Genomic DNA, 12,714 nt, shown 5'->3' with positions numbered 1-12,714 from the left:
GAGTTAAATCCGCTGTTTCCCTCCTTCCCATACACATGCACAAAACTCTCTGTAAAGGCATAGACTTCTGTTTGTTTTGTGTGGTTTCCTCAGGCAGTGAATTATCTAGGACTGAGTCTAAGACTGGCTATTTAGTTTCAGACTTTACGATAAGCTTTTAATTATAACACAGGAGTTTCATTACATGTTACTCTGAGCCAGCTGGAAGCAGTTACACTTTAGTCCTCCCCCTCCCTCCTCACCACAGGATGTCACTTCCAAGGCCTTACCCTTCTTGTCTTGATGATTATGGGATGAAACTGCCACATATGGATCTGTATTTTCAGATGAACCAAGCGGATCCTTCCAATTCAGCATGCGTCCCCTAGCATCATAACCCTGTCGAGCGCGAGAGTCAGAAGTGGTGGTGCTTGGGACTAGGGAACTGGAGTGTCCTGTTTACATTATAAATACAGGTAGGGAAGACAAATCTCATTAGTAACTTACCACACTACCTCTCCATGCTCAGGGATGTACAGACTGCTTTGCTTCTGTGACGGGTGAACATCTTGTCTTAGGCTGAGCAATGTTTCAAAAGTCCTTCAAAACATGACTCCAAAGGAAGAGGGGATTTGAACCTTCCAGATCAGGGTGCTAAAAGGTGTTGCTGAACTGAGCTGGCAGTTCTGTGCCTCTCAACAGAGTTAAATGCGTATGAAAGAGGTTAAGCACTCTTCATCTGAGTCAAACACCCTTTGGCTGGGTTCAGGATACATGCCCAACTCAAACTGAAGTGTCGGCCCACGCTGTCTGATGCTGGCTCAGACAGAAAGCAAACTAAAAATCAATTTAAAACAGAACAATGTCCGAAATGGCTGAAACTGAATGGGAACACCAGAAGAGCTACAAAATGGTGACACCATGAGGCACTCTACCTCATGCCCCCAGGGGAATGGAGGACTGCCTGACATCAGTGTGCTCACACTGCAGCATTCCTCTCCAGTGGGAAATGTCCCAGGCCAGCTGCTCGCACCTGCTTGCACCATCACTAATGCTCCTGTCTGAGCTGATGGTCCAAAAGGGCTCTGAAATAAACACTGAACACCATTTCTGCTCAGAGTGACAGACAATGCCTCACCGCACAGATCTGCCCAAGAACCCGTGACTTCAGCAGCAGCTGAGACCGAGGTCTCACATGCCTTTTTCCATTACAAATGCTCTAGACATACGGTTGCCCTGAACAAGACTGATCTGCTTCTTGCATATCATATACACCCCAAAAACCAGAACATCCACAGGGCTTGCCCCGCTGGAAATACACCACAGTTTGAAAGGTGGTTTGGATGAGACAGTGGCGTGCTTGTAGACTCATACACTTTTTACAGCTGGATCTGGAAAGTACATGAGCATCTAAAGTGCTTGAGATGCTTGGAGTCTATTGTCCCTGAAAGACTGCCCCCACATGGACTTTCCAGTGGCTCAGCTGCTTTGGGGAGGGGGGCACCAAATGCCATCCACACCACAACATTTTGACCTCAAAACCATTCTAAAAATTTCCTTTTGGCATATATGAAAAAGTGAGTTATTTTCATCAGGACTCGGGGAGTTCTGGGCCTCCTTAGTTTGATGTGGAGGAATTATATCCCTATACCTACTTTTCTTAAAGAGCCCATAAAAAAAAGATTTTTAACATATGCTCAAACACAAACTAACTGAATTGGATTATTCACAGACAGAATGGAATATAACATTTTTCATCAGATAATGCTAGACAGACTGACAATAGTCCTCCTTTCTCCTGTCCGCATTTGAACAGCCCAGCAAATTAATTTTACTTCCTTAGATGAATCTTACTTGGAGAGGAGTCTGATCATCAGGCTACAGGCTGCAGAACCCTCTCCTTGCTCCTTTCCTTGATCTTGCTTCACTTCTCAGAAAAATAATTTGGGACTGACTGGGGCAGAGACAGATCAACACAAGGAGCTGAAATTTAGGCCTCACAGAGAAGGCACAGAGCTGAGAAGGTAGAACTTGTGCTTCTGTAGTTTATTTTAAACAGCTCCTGGATAAGCACAAAGCTTCTGAAAGCTTCATCTCAAAAATGCTGTTTTAAATGCCTTCTAAAGCCCTACAGCCCCAGCTCTCAGAAGTTTGGAGAGAGATGATGAACCTAGATCCTCAATTCTACTCTTACAATCAAAAATCTAAATGTTGGCCACCAATGTCCCCAAGTTTTTAGATGTACCCACACACTTCATTTTATCCAGCCCTTTCACCAGCTTCATGGTGTTGAACTACCAATGAAGTCAGCAAAATGCTGCAACTTCTATTATGATGCTGTTATGATTTAAAGAAGTCTTGTTGAATATTAATGACTTTACATTAAAAACAGTCTGTGGTCCTCTTAAGTTTTTGAGGACCACTTTTGATTTACTGAATCATATTATATATGGGAGCACTTTGAACTGTGTTTTGCATAGGACATGACCACAATGAACTGCTTTAACTTGCATGTATAGAAAGGAAAACTGGTTAAATTTACAGTGTTCTCACCATGAAGCCAACCTTCAACTGCAGATAATTGTTAACACAATTTAGCTATGGATGTCAGTCTAAAGGTTTTATACTGACAAGAGCAGGGATTATTTTTTTATTCTCCCATGGTGGAAAGTGCGTTTTCTCCCAGCCACCTTTCTTTCGGACAACAAATTAAAAACTATGGTTTTTAATACAGAGTTTTGAATGTTGCCCAAATAGAAAAGAGAAATCAAATGTTATCCTCTTTTAAAAAGTTTCCATAAGCCCCAGCATGGCTGGGAACAGTGGTAACACACAGATAGAGGATTCCATTTGAACTTCAATCCAAATGTGCTGCCTGCTCCACAGCAATCCTGCAGCAGGACTGTGTGTCCAAAGGGACAGGTAGAGCTCCAGCAACTGAAAACACATGTTCTCTTGAAGCAAGAATATACTGGATCCTGAAAGCATTCGCTCCAACCCTATTTTATGCTTGGCAACTCTTGTGCACATCTCCAAGGAACAAGATGAATAACAGGGCAGAGAACAGTCTAGAAAACTGAAATTGCGGAATTTTCATGTTTTTTTTTCCCTAAGGATTAAACCACAGTGCAAGCATTCATGGGGTCCAGTCTTCAAGTTTATACCCCGTTCAGCAACAACAATAAATGTGTACAGTATTTGATCAACTTACACATAATGCTGCACTCAACATAAGAAAGCAATTAGTCATTGCTTGATAAGGAGGTAAAAGAGAAGAAAATCTTGCCAAGTAGCAATCATATTTAATGCTTGTCTTTGATATGCACTTATATGCCTATATCTCTTTCCAGACACTTGCACTTTTAAGTGTGCTTAAAGGAGGAATTCTAAGGAAAAGCTATAAGTATGGTTAAAGAAAAAACATTTCATAATACAGAAATCTAGAGGAAGTATATGCCTAGGGGACACATTTTCTGGGAAAAAAAAATCTTGAACCATATATTGCCAATACACAGAGACTTTCCTGGTAATGGAAAGCTAAGGCTTTGTGAAGATATTAATGTGTACCAGATGGCCCCTAAGTAGAGAGGGGTTCCACACAAATGCAAGGAATCAGTATATTCTCTCTGTTACCAAGGTGTTAGTCTAGTACACACTGAGAAGCAAGCTTACACTGAGAAGCAAGCTAATCGAAACAAACAGTCTCCCATTTGATTTTGAGGAATCAGGGCAGGAGCAGATTAAACCTTAATAGCTTGTCCCAGTTGTGTCAGAGCTGTATTTTGCTAACACTTACTACTAGGCGGTGATACTGCTCCTGTGAGCAGTATCAGAGTGTCCTGTAAGTGCCTAATAGCCAGTCCACTGGGTGAATTTCACCTCTGAGCAGAGTGGCACCACAAATGTATGAGCTAGTTAAGTTTATCTCACAAACAAAGAAAAGACTGAAGTGGCAGGCAACCCAGTCCTGGCCCTCTCACACACAGCCATTATCAAGCTTTTACAATGCACTAAATAGTTTGCAACATGTAGTGGGCCTTTTTTCCCATTACACCATTTTTACCCCTCTGACTTGCAAATAAGCTTTGTTGAGATTTAACGAGGCTTTAACACATCTGAGATGTTGCCAGTACCTCTGTGTTAATAATGGTTAATACAAAAACATCTGAAAAACCAATTCTGCCTTTGTTTTAAAACAAAGTATCCGAATAACTGTACACATAGTGCATTTCAAACGTCTTTGTTTAAAGAAAACATGTAAAAATCAAATAGACACACTTTAAAAAAATCTGGTTTAGGTGCTTCCATTATTTGCAAAAACTTTTCGTTTGGAGTGCTGTAATCAAGTAACAGAGGCAGAGTAAAAGCACTTAGTGCCTATGAGCACAGATAATGATTCACAAAGGCTGCACTTCTGTAACTGTAGCTTGTTCTGAAGTGCACTTGTAAAATGTAAAGAGGATTCTTTTCAGGTTTAAAACAAAGACAGAGATTCAATACTATCAGTATTTGATAGCTGGTCTAATATGCACAAGCCATTAGAATCTCAGAGGTTAAGATATCTGCACACTATCCTATTAACAGCTATAGCAACCTAATTAGACAGTTAGAGGGAAAGTTAAATCAATACTATAGAGGGAGAAAGGCCTATGGCTAGGGGGTAATATAAGGGCCCAATTCACTAAGAATTGATGTTTCCAAAGGTAATGGAAGCTGCTTAGACTTTTGCAGAGTGATTTTGCTAAATCTCCTTGTTTAAATATGTGGCTCCTGCATAATTTCTCTCTGTGCATCCAGACCTTCAGCCTGCTGTCCTCCCCTTGGGTGTCACTTGAGTCACCTGCTTGGACTTTGCACTTCTCTTGTTTGCAGCTGGTCATGTGAGATTGCTTTAGGAAGAGAGTCCATGTGCCAAACTCAGGAGGAGGCTGGTGCTAAAATACAAAGCTAAGGGCTTGGTTCTCCTTTCATTCACACTGGCACAGATTGGCAGTAAGTCTGTTGAAGGAGGATGACTTATAGTGGCATAAATGAAGAGAATCAGGCTTTATGACTTCTTTTGGAGCTTCAGATGACTTTGGATATATTTAGCCCACTAAGCATTCGATCAATTCATATTCTGGTATCAGTGTTCTGAGGCTTAATCTAGTACAACATACCATTTACCTTTGCATTAAGCTGTACTCAGTAACATCAAAATAGATAATTCATATTTTTTTGTTTTTTTCAAGATACAAAATTACTCAGACCAGTCACTGCAGTAGGCAAACATGAACAAGTTTACCGAGACTGGTTTACTACCTCATCCTAGAATTTTTGCACCCCTGATGTAGAAGATCAATAGAGGTGACTATGTTAGGTGAAAAAAAAGCCCAACTGCAAAAATATCAGACTAGATATTTTAACTAAACCCATAAAAGGAGGGGCTGACTTACATAGAGACCACATTATCAGGATGTACCTGAGAGGGGTCAATGAAATAAGCTGTAGAAGGCGGGACATAAACGGGAACCCATGTTAATGCTGCATCAGCCTTTCTCTGCTGCACCTGTCTATAAGGTCCTGCTTTAAAAGCTGGGTTCATTTATGGAATCTGTCTTTGGGCTTGACATGCCTGGACAGTAAAATGTAGTCTCTCTTGTTAACTGTACTCTCCTGACTTCAACTTTTTTTCATTCTGCTGTTCACTTGAAACACTTTTCTGCTTTCTTGGTTAGATTAAAATATCAGTTTTTACTATAATACCTACTAATACTCTAGCTGGCAGGATCCAGAACACAGTTCCACAGCTATAACTCTGCAGACTATGGAATTCACTTTGAAGCAGGAAATCTAGAACATGTCTGGCACATCAACACTATGCCCAATGCCACCCTCTTTATCTTTACATTCAGCAATATGGATTTTATCATTACTCTTCTTTAAATATTGCTCTGTGCATTAGAAATATAGCAATTTCATAATGAAAGAAAGCATAAACCATATATGCAGATGAAACTGCGAGTCTTTCATATATTAGAAAGTCTCAAATTGCCTTTGATTTTGTACATTCCCTTCACAGGTTTTCATTACTATACTTTCAAATAAGTTTCACCTGCACATTTTTCATTTCCTGGTAATAAATAGTAGGGGGAATTTGATTTTATTTTTACAAATGTTGAGCAGGATTACCGTGCCTCCAGTTATTTATATTCTTCTGTATTGAGCTGTCATTGGTACCTACTCTGCAGGCATGAGATGAAAGACTCAATTAAAAGTTCATCACAACTTCACACTAACCCACCTCTTGTTTGGCTGTGTTCAGCCAAATGTATGGTGAATTTCATCTAGCTCTAATGAACTGCTAGTCTTGTACAGCCTGAAAGCAACTTCATAAGGAGGCATCCACCCCACATGGAATTTTGCCATTGACTTCACTGGCAGCAATACCACGCATCCTCTTAGCTTGTGGGTATTTGTCTTTGTTCAGGATGTCTGTAAGAAAAGTCATCGCAATATATGTCTAGGTCTGAATTTAAAGTGATTATTTATTCTGCAGTGACTCCTCATGAAGACATTCTTCACTCCAAGAACCAGCATAATCTACTTCCAAATATGTAGAACAGAGTGTTAGAAAGCACTATGAGTACAGATTATCAGCTGCCTCATGGGAACCTGCTACTCTATGCTTGCAGAAATAATCCTCTTCAGTTCAGGTCATTTAATTAGCTATGTAAATTTGAATGGACAACATAAAATACTCACCCTAGCACTGACAAGAACCTTCAGAAATTGAGGCACAATCCAGTCTCAAACCACAGTGGTAAAAGGCTAATTTTCCTTATGAGAGATCTTTCTGTAACCCAGGGATGGTTCTGCTTTCCCTAAGGTATTTCTGACTGGCTGCTGTAGCAGCAATGGCACCAGCTCCTGAGTGGGATGTGAGCTACTACCTTGTTTGTCCTGGTGAACAGATAAGATGCATCACTTTTTTCACCTAAGTATTTCTTCGAGTGTTCAGATGAGGCATGCTTTTAATCATGTCTGCTGGCATGCCATTAAAATAGGCCACATCTGACTTTAATTCAATGGAGACACTTTTGAGGGAAGACAAGAAAAGAGCGATTGAAAATCAAGAGGTGTGACTTAATCCTAGTTGTGATTAGTGAATCGGGCCCTCAAAATCAAGACAAAACAAGTAAAAAAGGGTAACAACTATTTGAGTACAGAAACTACTAGCTACCACAAGGATTGGGGAAGAATTTTAAAAAACACTTATAAACTGACCATACACTGTGTAGTAAGACATTTCATGATCAGGTGAAGCAGTTGAAATGTCTATGAACAAAATAAATTGGGAAGAAACATTAAATATAACAAAAGTACGAAAATATAAAAAAGTTTAGTAAAAACTGATTCCTCCAAAACGGATTTGCTGTCAGTAAATATTGAAACTAAGAACTTCCTTACCATTCAGGGCTACGAAGGAATCTGAAAGACAAATAACAGGGGAAAAATCATTATTTCTATCTTGTTTTTTTCTTTTAAGTAGTTTGCTGCTAATAACTTAAAGTTTCAGCTGATATTTATAAGCATGTGATTTGCACACTAAGGACCCAGGCAAAACTAATATTTGGACATACCCAAAAACATCTGGCTTTGAAAGTCCTCGTGACCTGCTCTGTACAGGAGGTACCGAAGTGGGAGGGTCAGTGTCCTCCCTGGTTTCTTTGCAAATCCTAGTCTAAGGCAAGGCATTGCAGGGGATGCAGCCAGCAATGTCAGTCAATGAGCACAAAACTCATGTGACCCAGGGTCACATGAAGTTATAAAATCAGCTGCGTTAGCGGGAAATGAAATCTACCTCTGTGCAGTGTTAAGGTTCAATGCACAATTCATGGCTAAAGAGGGATTTAAGCAGGGTATGGGATTTGCTGCTCTCTGCACAGAAGCAGATCTCTCTCCATGAGCACAGTGTGCTGTTCCTGAATAATTTCCTACCCTCCTTATAACTAATATCAGGTACAGTCCACTCCTGCATAACCTCACCAAGGAGAGCAGAACTGGCTGAAAAGGGCAAAGATACACCAGCTGTGAACTGGCCTGATTTTGGTGCTAACCCATATTACAGGGGAACAGAAGGAGGCCTATATGTACACCTCCTTTAAAAATCTTTGCAACAGTTTACATTACCCTATCTTAGGATAGAGGCTGAAATCCTTGTACTCCTTCAAGCACAGTGATCGGAGTAATTAATGGCTCTTGAATAAGGTTGAGCAAGGCATGAGAAGGCTCTGGCTTTCTCCAGAGCAGCTGGCCCACACTATGGCCCATGGCACAGTCTATCCCTCTGTTATTTTTCTCTGTATTGCAGAAATAATGACTCTCTCACTGTACATTGATTACTCAGCTTCATCAGTCTTATTGTATCAGTGCAAATTACACTGAAAAGAACGCGAGTCTTTATTTCACAAGGTTTATAAATAATATTTGGAGCTCTGAATCAAACCAGACTCAGTGAGAACATTTGGAACAAGAGCTGTCCTGAACACAGATGTTGGTATTCCTGAAGGCTCAGAAATCAGCATGCAAGGTTTCTTTGCATGCAGTGCAAGCTATGCACTTTTAATCATTTCAGTACAAAACTATAAATGCTTAAAGATCATCTTGAAGCTTCCAGCTAAGGCTGTCAGTACTCAAGGTTTACCATTAAAATTTCTTAGGTAGTGCCAATAGTACCTGACCCTTATTACCATGAGGTTGTCCAGACTGCATGTAAAATTCTCTAAGATTCACAAACTAAGCAGTTGTCATTTCTTGGTCCGGATCCAAAACAGAAGATATATTTCACTGTCTCACTATGCTGCACGGGAATGTAGTCCAAGTCACAGACTACACCAAGAAACCAAGCCACTTCTGTACATTTACATAAACAACCCAACCACCAGGGCTAATAAAGACAATGACTCCAATTCATTATGCCATTGCTGTAATCAATATCCTCTAGAGCTGAGCTTTCCTCATTATGCAACCACTCTGAAGTCCAGTGTTCGTATAAATCACGTGAACTGGGCTACTTTCCTCAAACACATTTAAACAACAGTTCTTCTGAACCTGCATTATTAGCTACAATGCTGTCCCTGTTGTGGCTTATGTTGCTACAAAAGAATGCCTGACAGGTAATGGTGATGTGAGGCATTCAGGAGGATACTGTGACACATGGTAAATAGAGGTAAAAGTTCTGCTTACTTTGGCAGTCACCCAGGCCATCTGTATTGCCACGTTCTATGTCCTGTTCAAATGCCAGTCTAAATAATAGAAAGAAACAAAACAGTATGAATAACAACAGTCAGAGGCATAACCAGAAAGAAATTATCACATGTTCGATTGAAATAAATCCCTGCTGTGAAACTGGCTATTTCTTTGGAAATTCCTCACAAAGGCTGAAAAACCGCAACATACACACTTGAGCTATTCATCATTGCTTAATGATTTCTTAGCTTCTAATGATACTTTGTCTTTATATTACTACTTTTAAAAATCCACTGTATGCCTCATTACCAAGGGAAGAAAAGACCTACATTTTTAAAACTGTTAAACATATGATGTTATCAGAAGCAACTGGAACCCCACCTTAACCTGTGCACAGAGTAGGTGGGATGCTCTGGCACTTTGGTGTGAGAAGGAAGCTAAACCACTGGGCAGGTACTGTGTTTGAGGAAGAAACTTGCATTTCAGCAACCTCTTAGGTACAGCACCAGATGGGGCTGCAAGGCATAAGGTCCATCCCACAAAGTGTCCATCCCACATAAAGGTATTCACTTTAACTCAGGGGGATCTACTGACACCCACATGTTTTTCATGCTGACGTGCTCCCACCTTCTCTCTGTGACTTTGGATAACTATTGAAGCTACTCTTCCAAATTCCTGTGTGGTCAGAGGTGAATGACAAGAACCTTGGAAAACTTCCAAATGCAAGCCCTTGTCTGTATTAGGATCCTGCCCTTGAGGCATAATTAGCCTTGCAGACAACTTATTCTCTGTGTTCTTAAAACACCTCCAGTGCTCCACTGTCACCTACTCCAGGAGGGTACCTAACATCTCTGCCTCCTGTTGGCTCATTTAGAATTTCACCAGATATCTTCACAGCTGATCCGAACCCTCTTTCTAAGCACTGGATAGAACATGATCTGCCTTGCTCACTTTTGGACTTTATCATTGTAAGCTGCACAGCCTCTGTCTCGATGGATCTGTTGATGAAAGTGGGAGCTGCTTTTACAAGTGAGGTACAGAAGTCCCCTACAACTTGCCTCAGAAGCTGAAGAAGTCTCAAGCACTTTTGGAGTGATGAAAAACCCAATATGGACCCAGGTGCATTTTAACATTATCCTAGCAAATGCCAAATCAGAAACAGCCCGCACTTTTGTAGTCAAGCATATACAGACACAGCTACAGCATCCCCGGCAGATGGGGGAAATCAGCAAATTAAGAACAAGACAGAAATATGGGGATTATAACTTGTCCATTTTATACTGAGGACCTGCAGCAAAGCAGGGTTAAATGGCATCAAATGTAGGGCTGTCAAGGCTCTGTGATGTCTGTGCTACTCTTCCACTACTATCATGAGGGAATACAGCTGTATAGCTCAGAGTGGGCAGTCATGTAATGTGTCAGAAGTGGCCAAGAAATGCAAGCTCTGAAGTGGGTTTGCTCCCTGTAACCTTCACTGACTTTCATTATCATAAAATAATTAAATTCTACTGTTAAGCAAGGGGAGATCCAGCACTTCTCTAAATCTGTTTTAAGCCCTTACTGTGCTCTGTTATTCCTCTTAGTAATGCATTAAATTAGAAGGACTGGTTTTGTTTTCAGTGGACAAATTACTTCGGTAATTTAATTTGGATTCTATTGCCTCTTTAATCAGCTGTGATGGCTCCAGTGTAGGCTGGTCCAGACATATCCATCCAATTCACTCCTTTCAATAATACACGGACCTTAATACAGCTCTTTCATTTTCTTCTTCCTCCCCTTTCAGCAGTTACCAATCAGCTGACTGTTCACAGCAAAAAAATTTGTGAGACATTTCGGAGGTGAATGCAAATAAGGTAGAAACAAACACTTCCCACATTTTTCCCTCTCTGAAAGCCTCATGTTTCAAATAGCTTTGCCCAAGACTGCCTGGCACCAGTGCCAGAGCTCCACGGTCCATCCAGCCAGAGCCCTTACTCACTTGGAGCCAAGGACCAGCTGCGTGCACAGCCCGCTCTCCTTCACCCATCCGCAGTACGGGTCTCTGGATGCTATGCAGGCCCTTGGGAGAGAAGAGCACAAGGTGGCATTCATGAGTGCTCCAGCTTCCCCACTCTGAGCACAGGCCTCTGACAGCCACCACAAAACACGTACTTTTTGCATTTGCCATGACGCTCACAGCGCCCCAGGGGAACCTTGATGACACAGGTGGAGAAGGCAACGTACAGGGCACTGCTGGGCTTGTCAAGCTGCATTCCCATGATCCGCTTGTCCTCCATGCCATCGTAGCTGCACCTGGTTTGGGTAACAGTGAGTTGTGGTTACAAGTGGTCTCCGCTGGGAAGCAAGGGGAAATCTTATTTATTCCCCAGGATGGAAAAAAACCCAAACTCACAAAAATCACAAAAACTTCCGCTGAAAGTCCATAAGAAAGGTACAATTGAACAAGTCAAGGAAAAAGAACACACACTAGCCACTAAAAATACTGATAGACATATAAGCAATTATTAAAAATGCATGGGTTAGGAACTGGAGACCGACAGCACACCAGACAAGCTTCTGACAGCCCTTCATTTTAATGTTTATTCTTCTCCAGCACTCAAAGTAGCTGAAATTTCTGCATGATTATGGCTCACTTCAAAGCCCCCTTAGGCATATTTGAGGAAGACTGAAATGTGGAAAATTTCCCTTGGAGAGCAGCTTGCTGCTTGTTGAGTTATTTGGAGAGGAATCAGGGTTTTTTATAGGATTAGGAAATTAATCTTCCTTTCCAGAACTTCATTTTTAATTATCCGTCAGCTGCTGCATAGGATGGGCTATTTTCTACATACTGAATAAAAAATCTTATTGCAATGTAGAGACTGATAAGCAGACATCCCCTCCCTAAACAATTTAAAATTACTCAAAAAAACTTGGCTTCTCTAACCGCTTCTGTTTCTATGGGACAAATTATTCTCTGGGAAATCAGAAGTTCAAAGTCACCCACATGTGAGTACAAAGAATCAGATACACACTTTTCAGGATTGTAAACACTGATCTCCTCCAGGAAAAGGCTGTCATTTAGGAAACCAGTGTTTCCTGTACGTGCCAAGAACTTCAGGATGATTCCCTTCTCTGACCCCAAGAAAACCACGGTGTAGTTCTGATACGGCCCAGCAGCAGAGTCAACAGCGATTTTGGTCAGGCGATATCTGAAATAACAGAGCATTTTCACTGATAAATCACAGAGATAATCACCGAATTGTAATTTTTTTAATCACTTCATGTCAGATAAGTGTCTGGTAGACTTCTAGCAACCATAAACCACATTTAAACTCTTTTTCTACCTGACTATAAATTGACACAGACTGTACCAGTTTGGCTCCACAGATGCCAGGGAATTTTCATGAGTTTGCATGCCCACACATCCAATAGCCAGCAGAAGTGTCCAGAAATTCAGAAGTGTCTAGAATTTCAGAAAGCTGAAACTCTAGGAGTTTGAGGGCATTTAGGAATTATCCTTCCAAA

General features: G+C 41.0%; 1 protein-coding gene across 2 annotated transcripts in view; it reads right to left on the bottom strand.

Moving 5' to 3' along the window:
* SEMA6A (semaphorin 6A) overlaps window positions 1-12,714 on the bottom strand; it is a 117,735-nt gene that overhangs the window by 27,290 nt on the left and 77,731 nt on the right. The window contains exons 13-18 of one of the 2 annotated variants that reach the window (XM_063422272.1): window positions 12,222-12,398; window positions 11,362-11,502; window positions 11,189-11,269; window positions 9,208-9,266; window positions 7,429-7,449; window positions 270-434 (exon numbers count right to left, since the gene is read on the bottom strand). In XM_063422272.1, coding sequence (XP_063278342.1) covers window positions 270-434; window positions 7,429-7,449; window positions 9,208-9,266; window positions 11,189-11,269; window positions 11,362-11,502; window positions 12,222-12,398 — 644 coding nt within the window. The remainder of the gene's footprint in view (window positions 1-269; window positions 435-7,428; window positions 7,450-9,207; window positions 9,267-11,188; window positions 11,270-11,361; window positions 11,503-12,221; window positions 12,399-12,714) is intronic. The other variant, XM_063422273.1, reaches the window with a different exon arrangement.

This window comes from Prinia subflava, chromosome Z, assembly GCF_021018805.1.
Source record: "Prinia subflava isolate CZ2003 ecotype Zambia chromosome Z, Cam_Psub_1.2, whole genome shotgun sequence".
In the NCBI taxonomy this organism is placed as follows: Eukaryota; Metazoa; Chordata; class Aves; order Passeriformes; family Cisticolidae; genus Prinia; species Prinia subflava.
The sequence above is the reverse complement of the archived record's forward strand: the minus strand, read 5'-3'. Positions and strand labels throughout refer to the sequence as shown.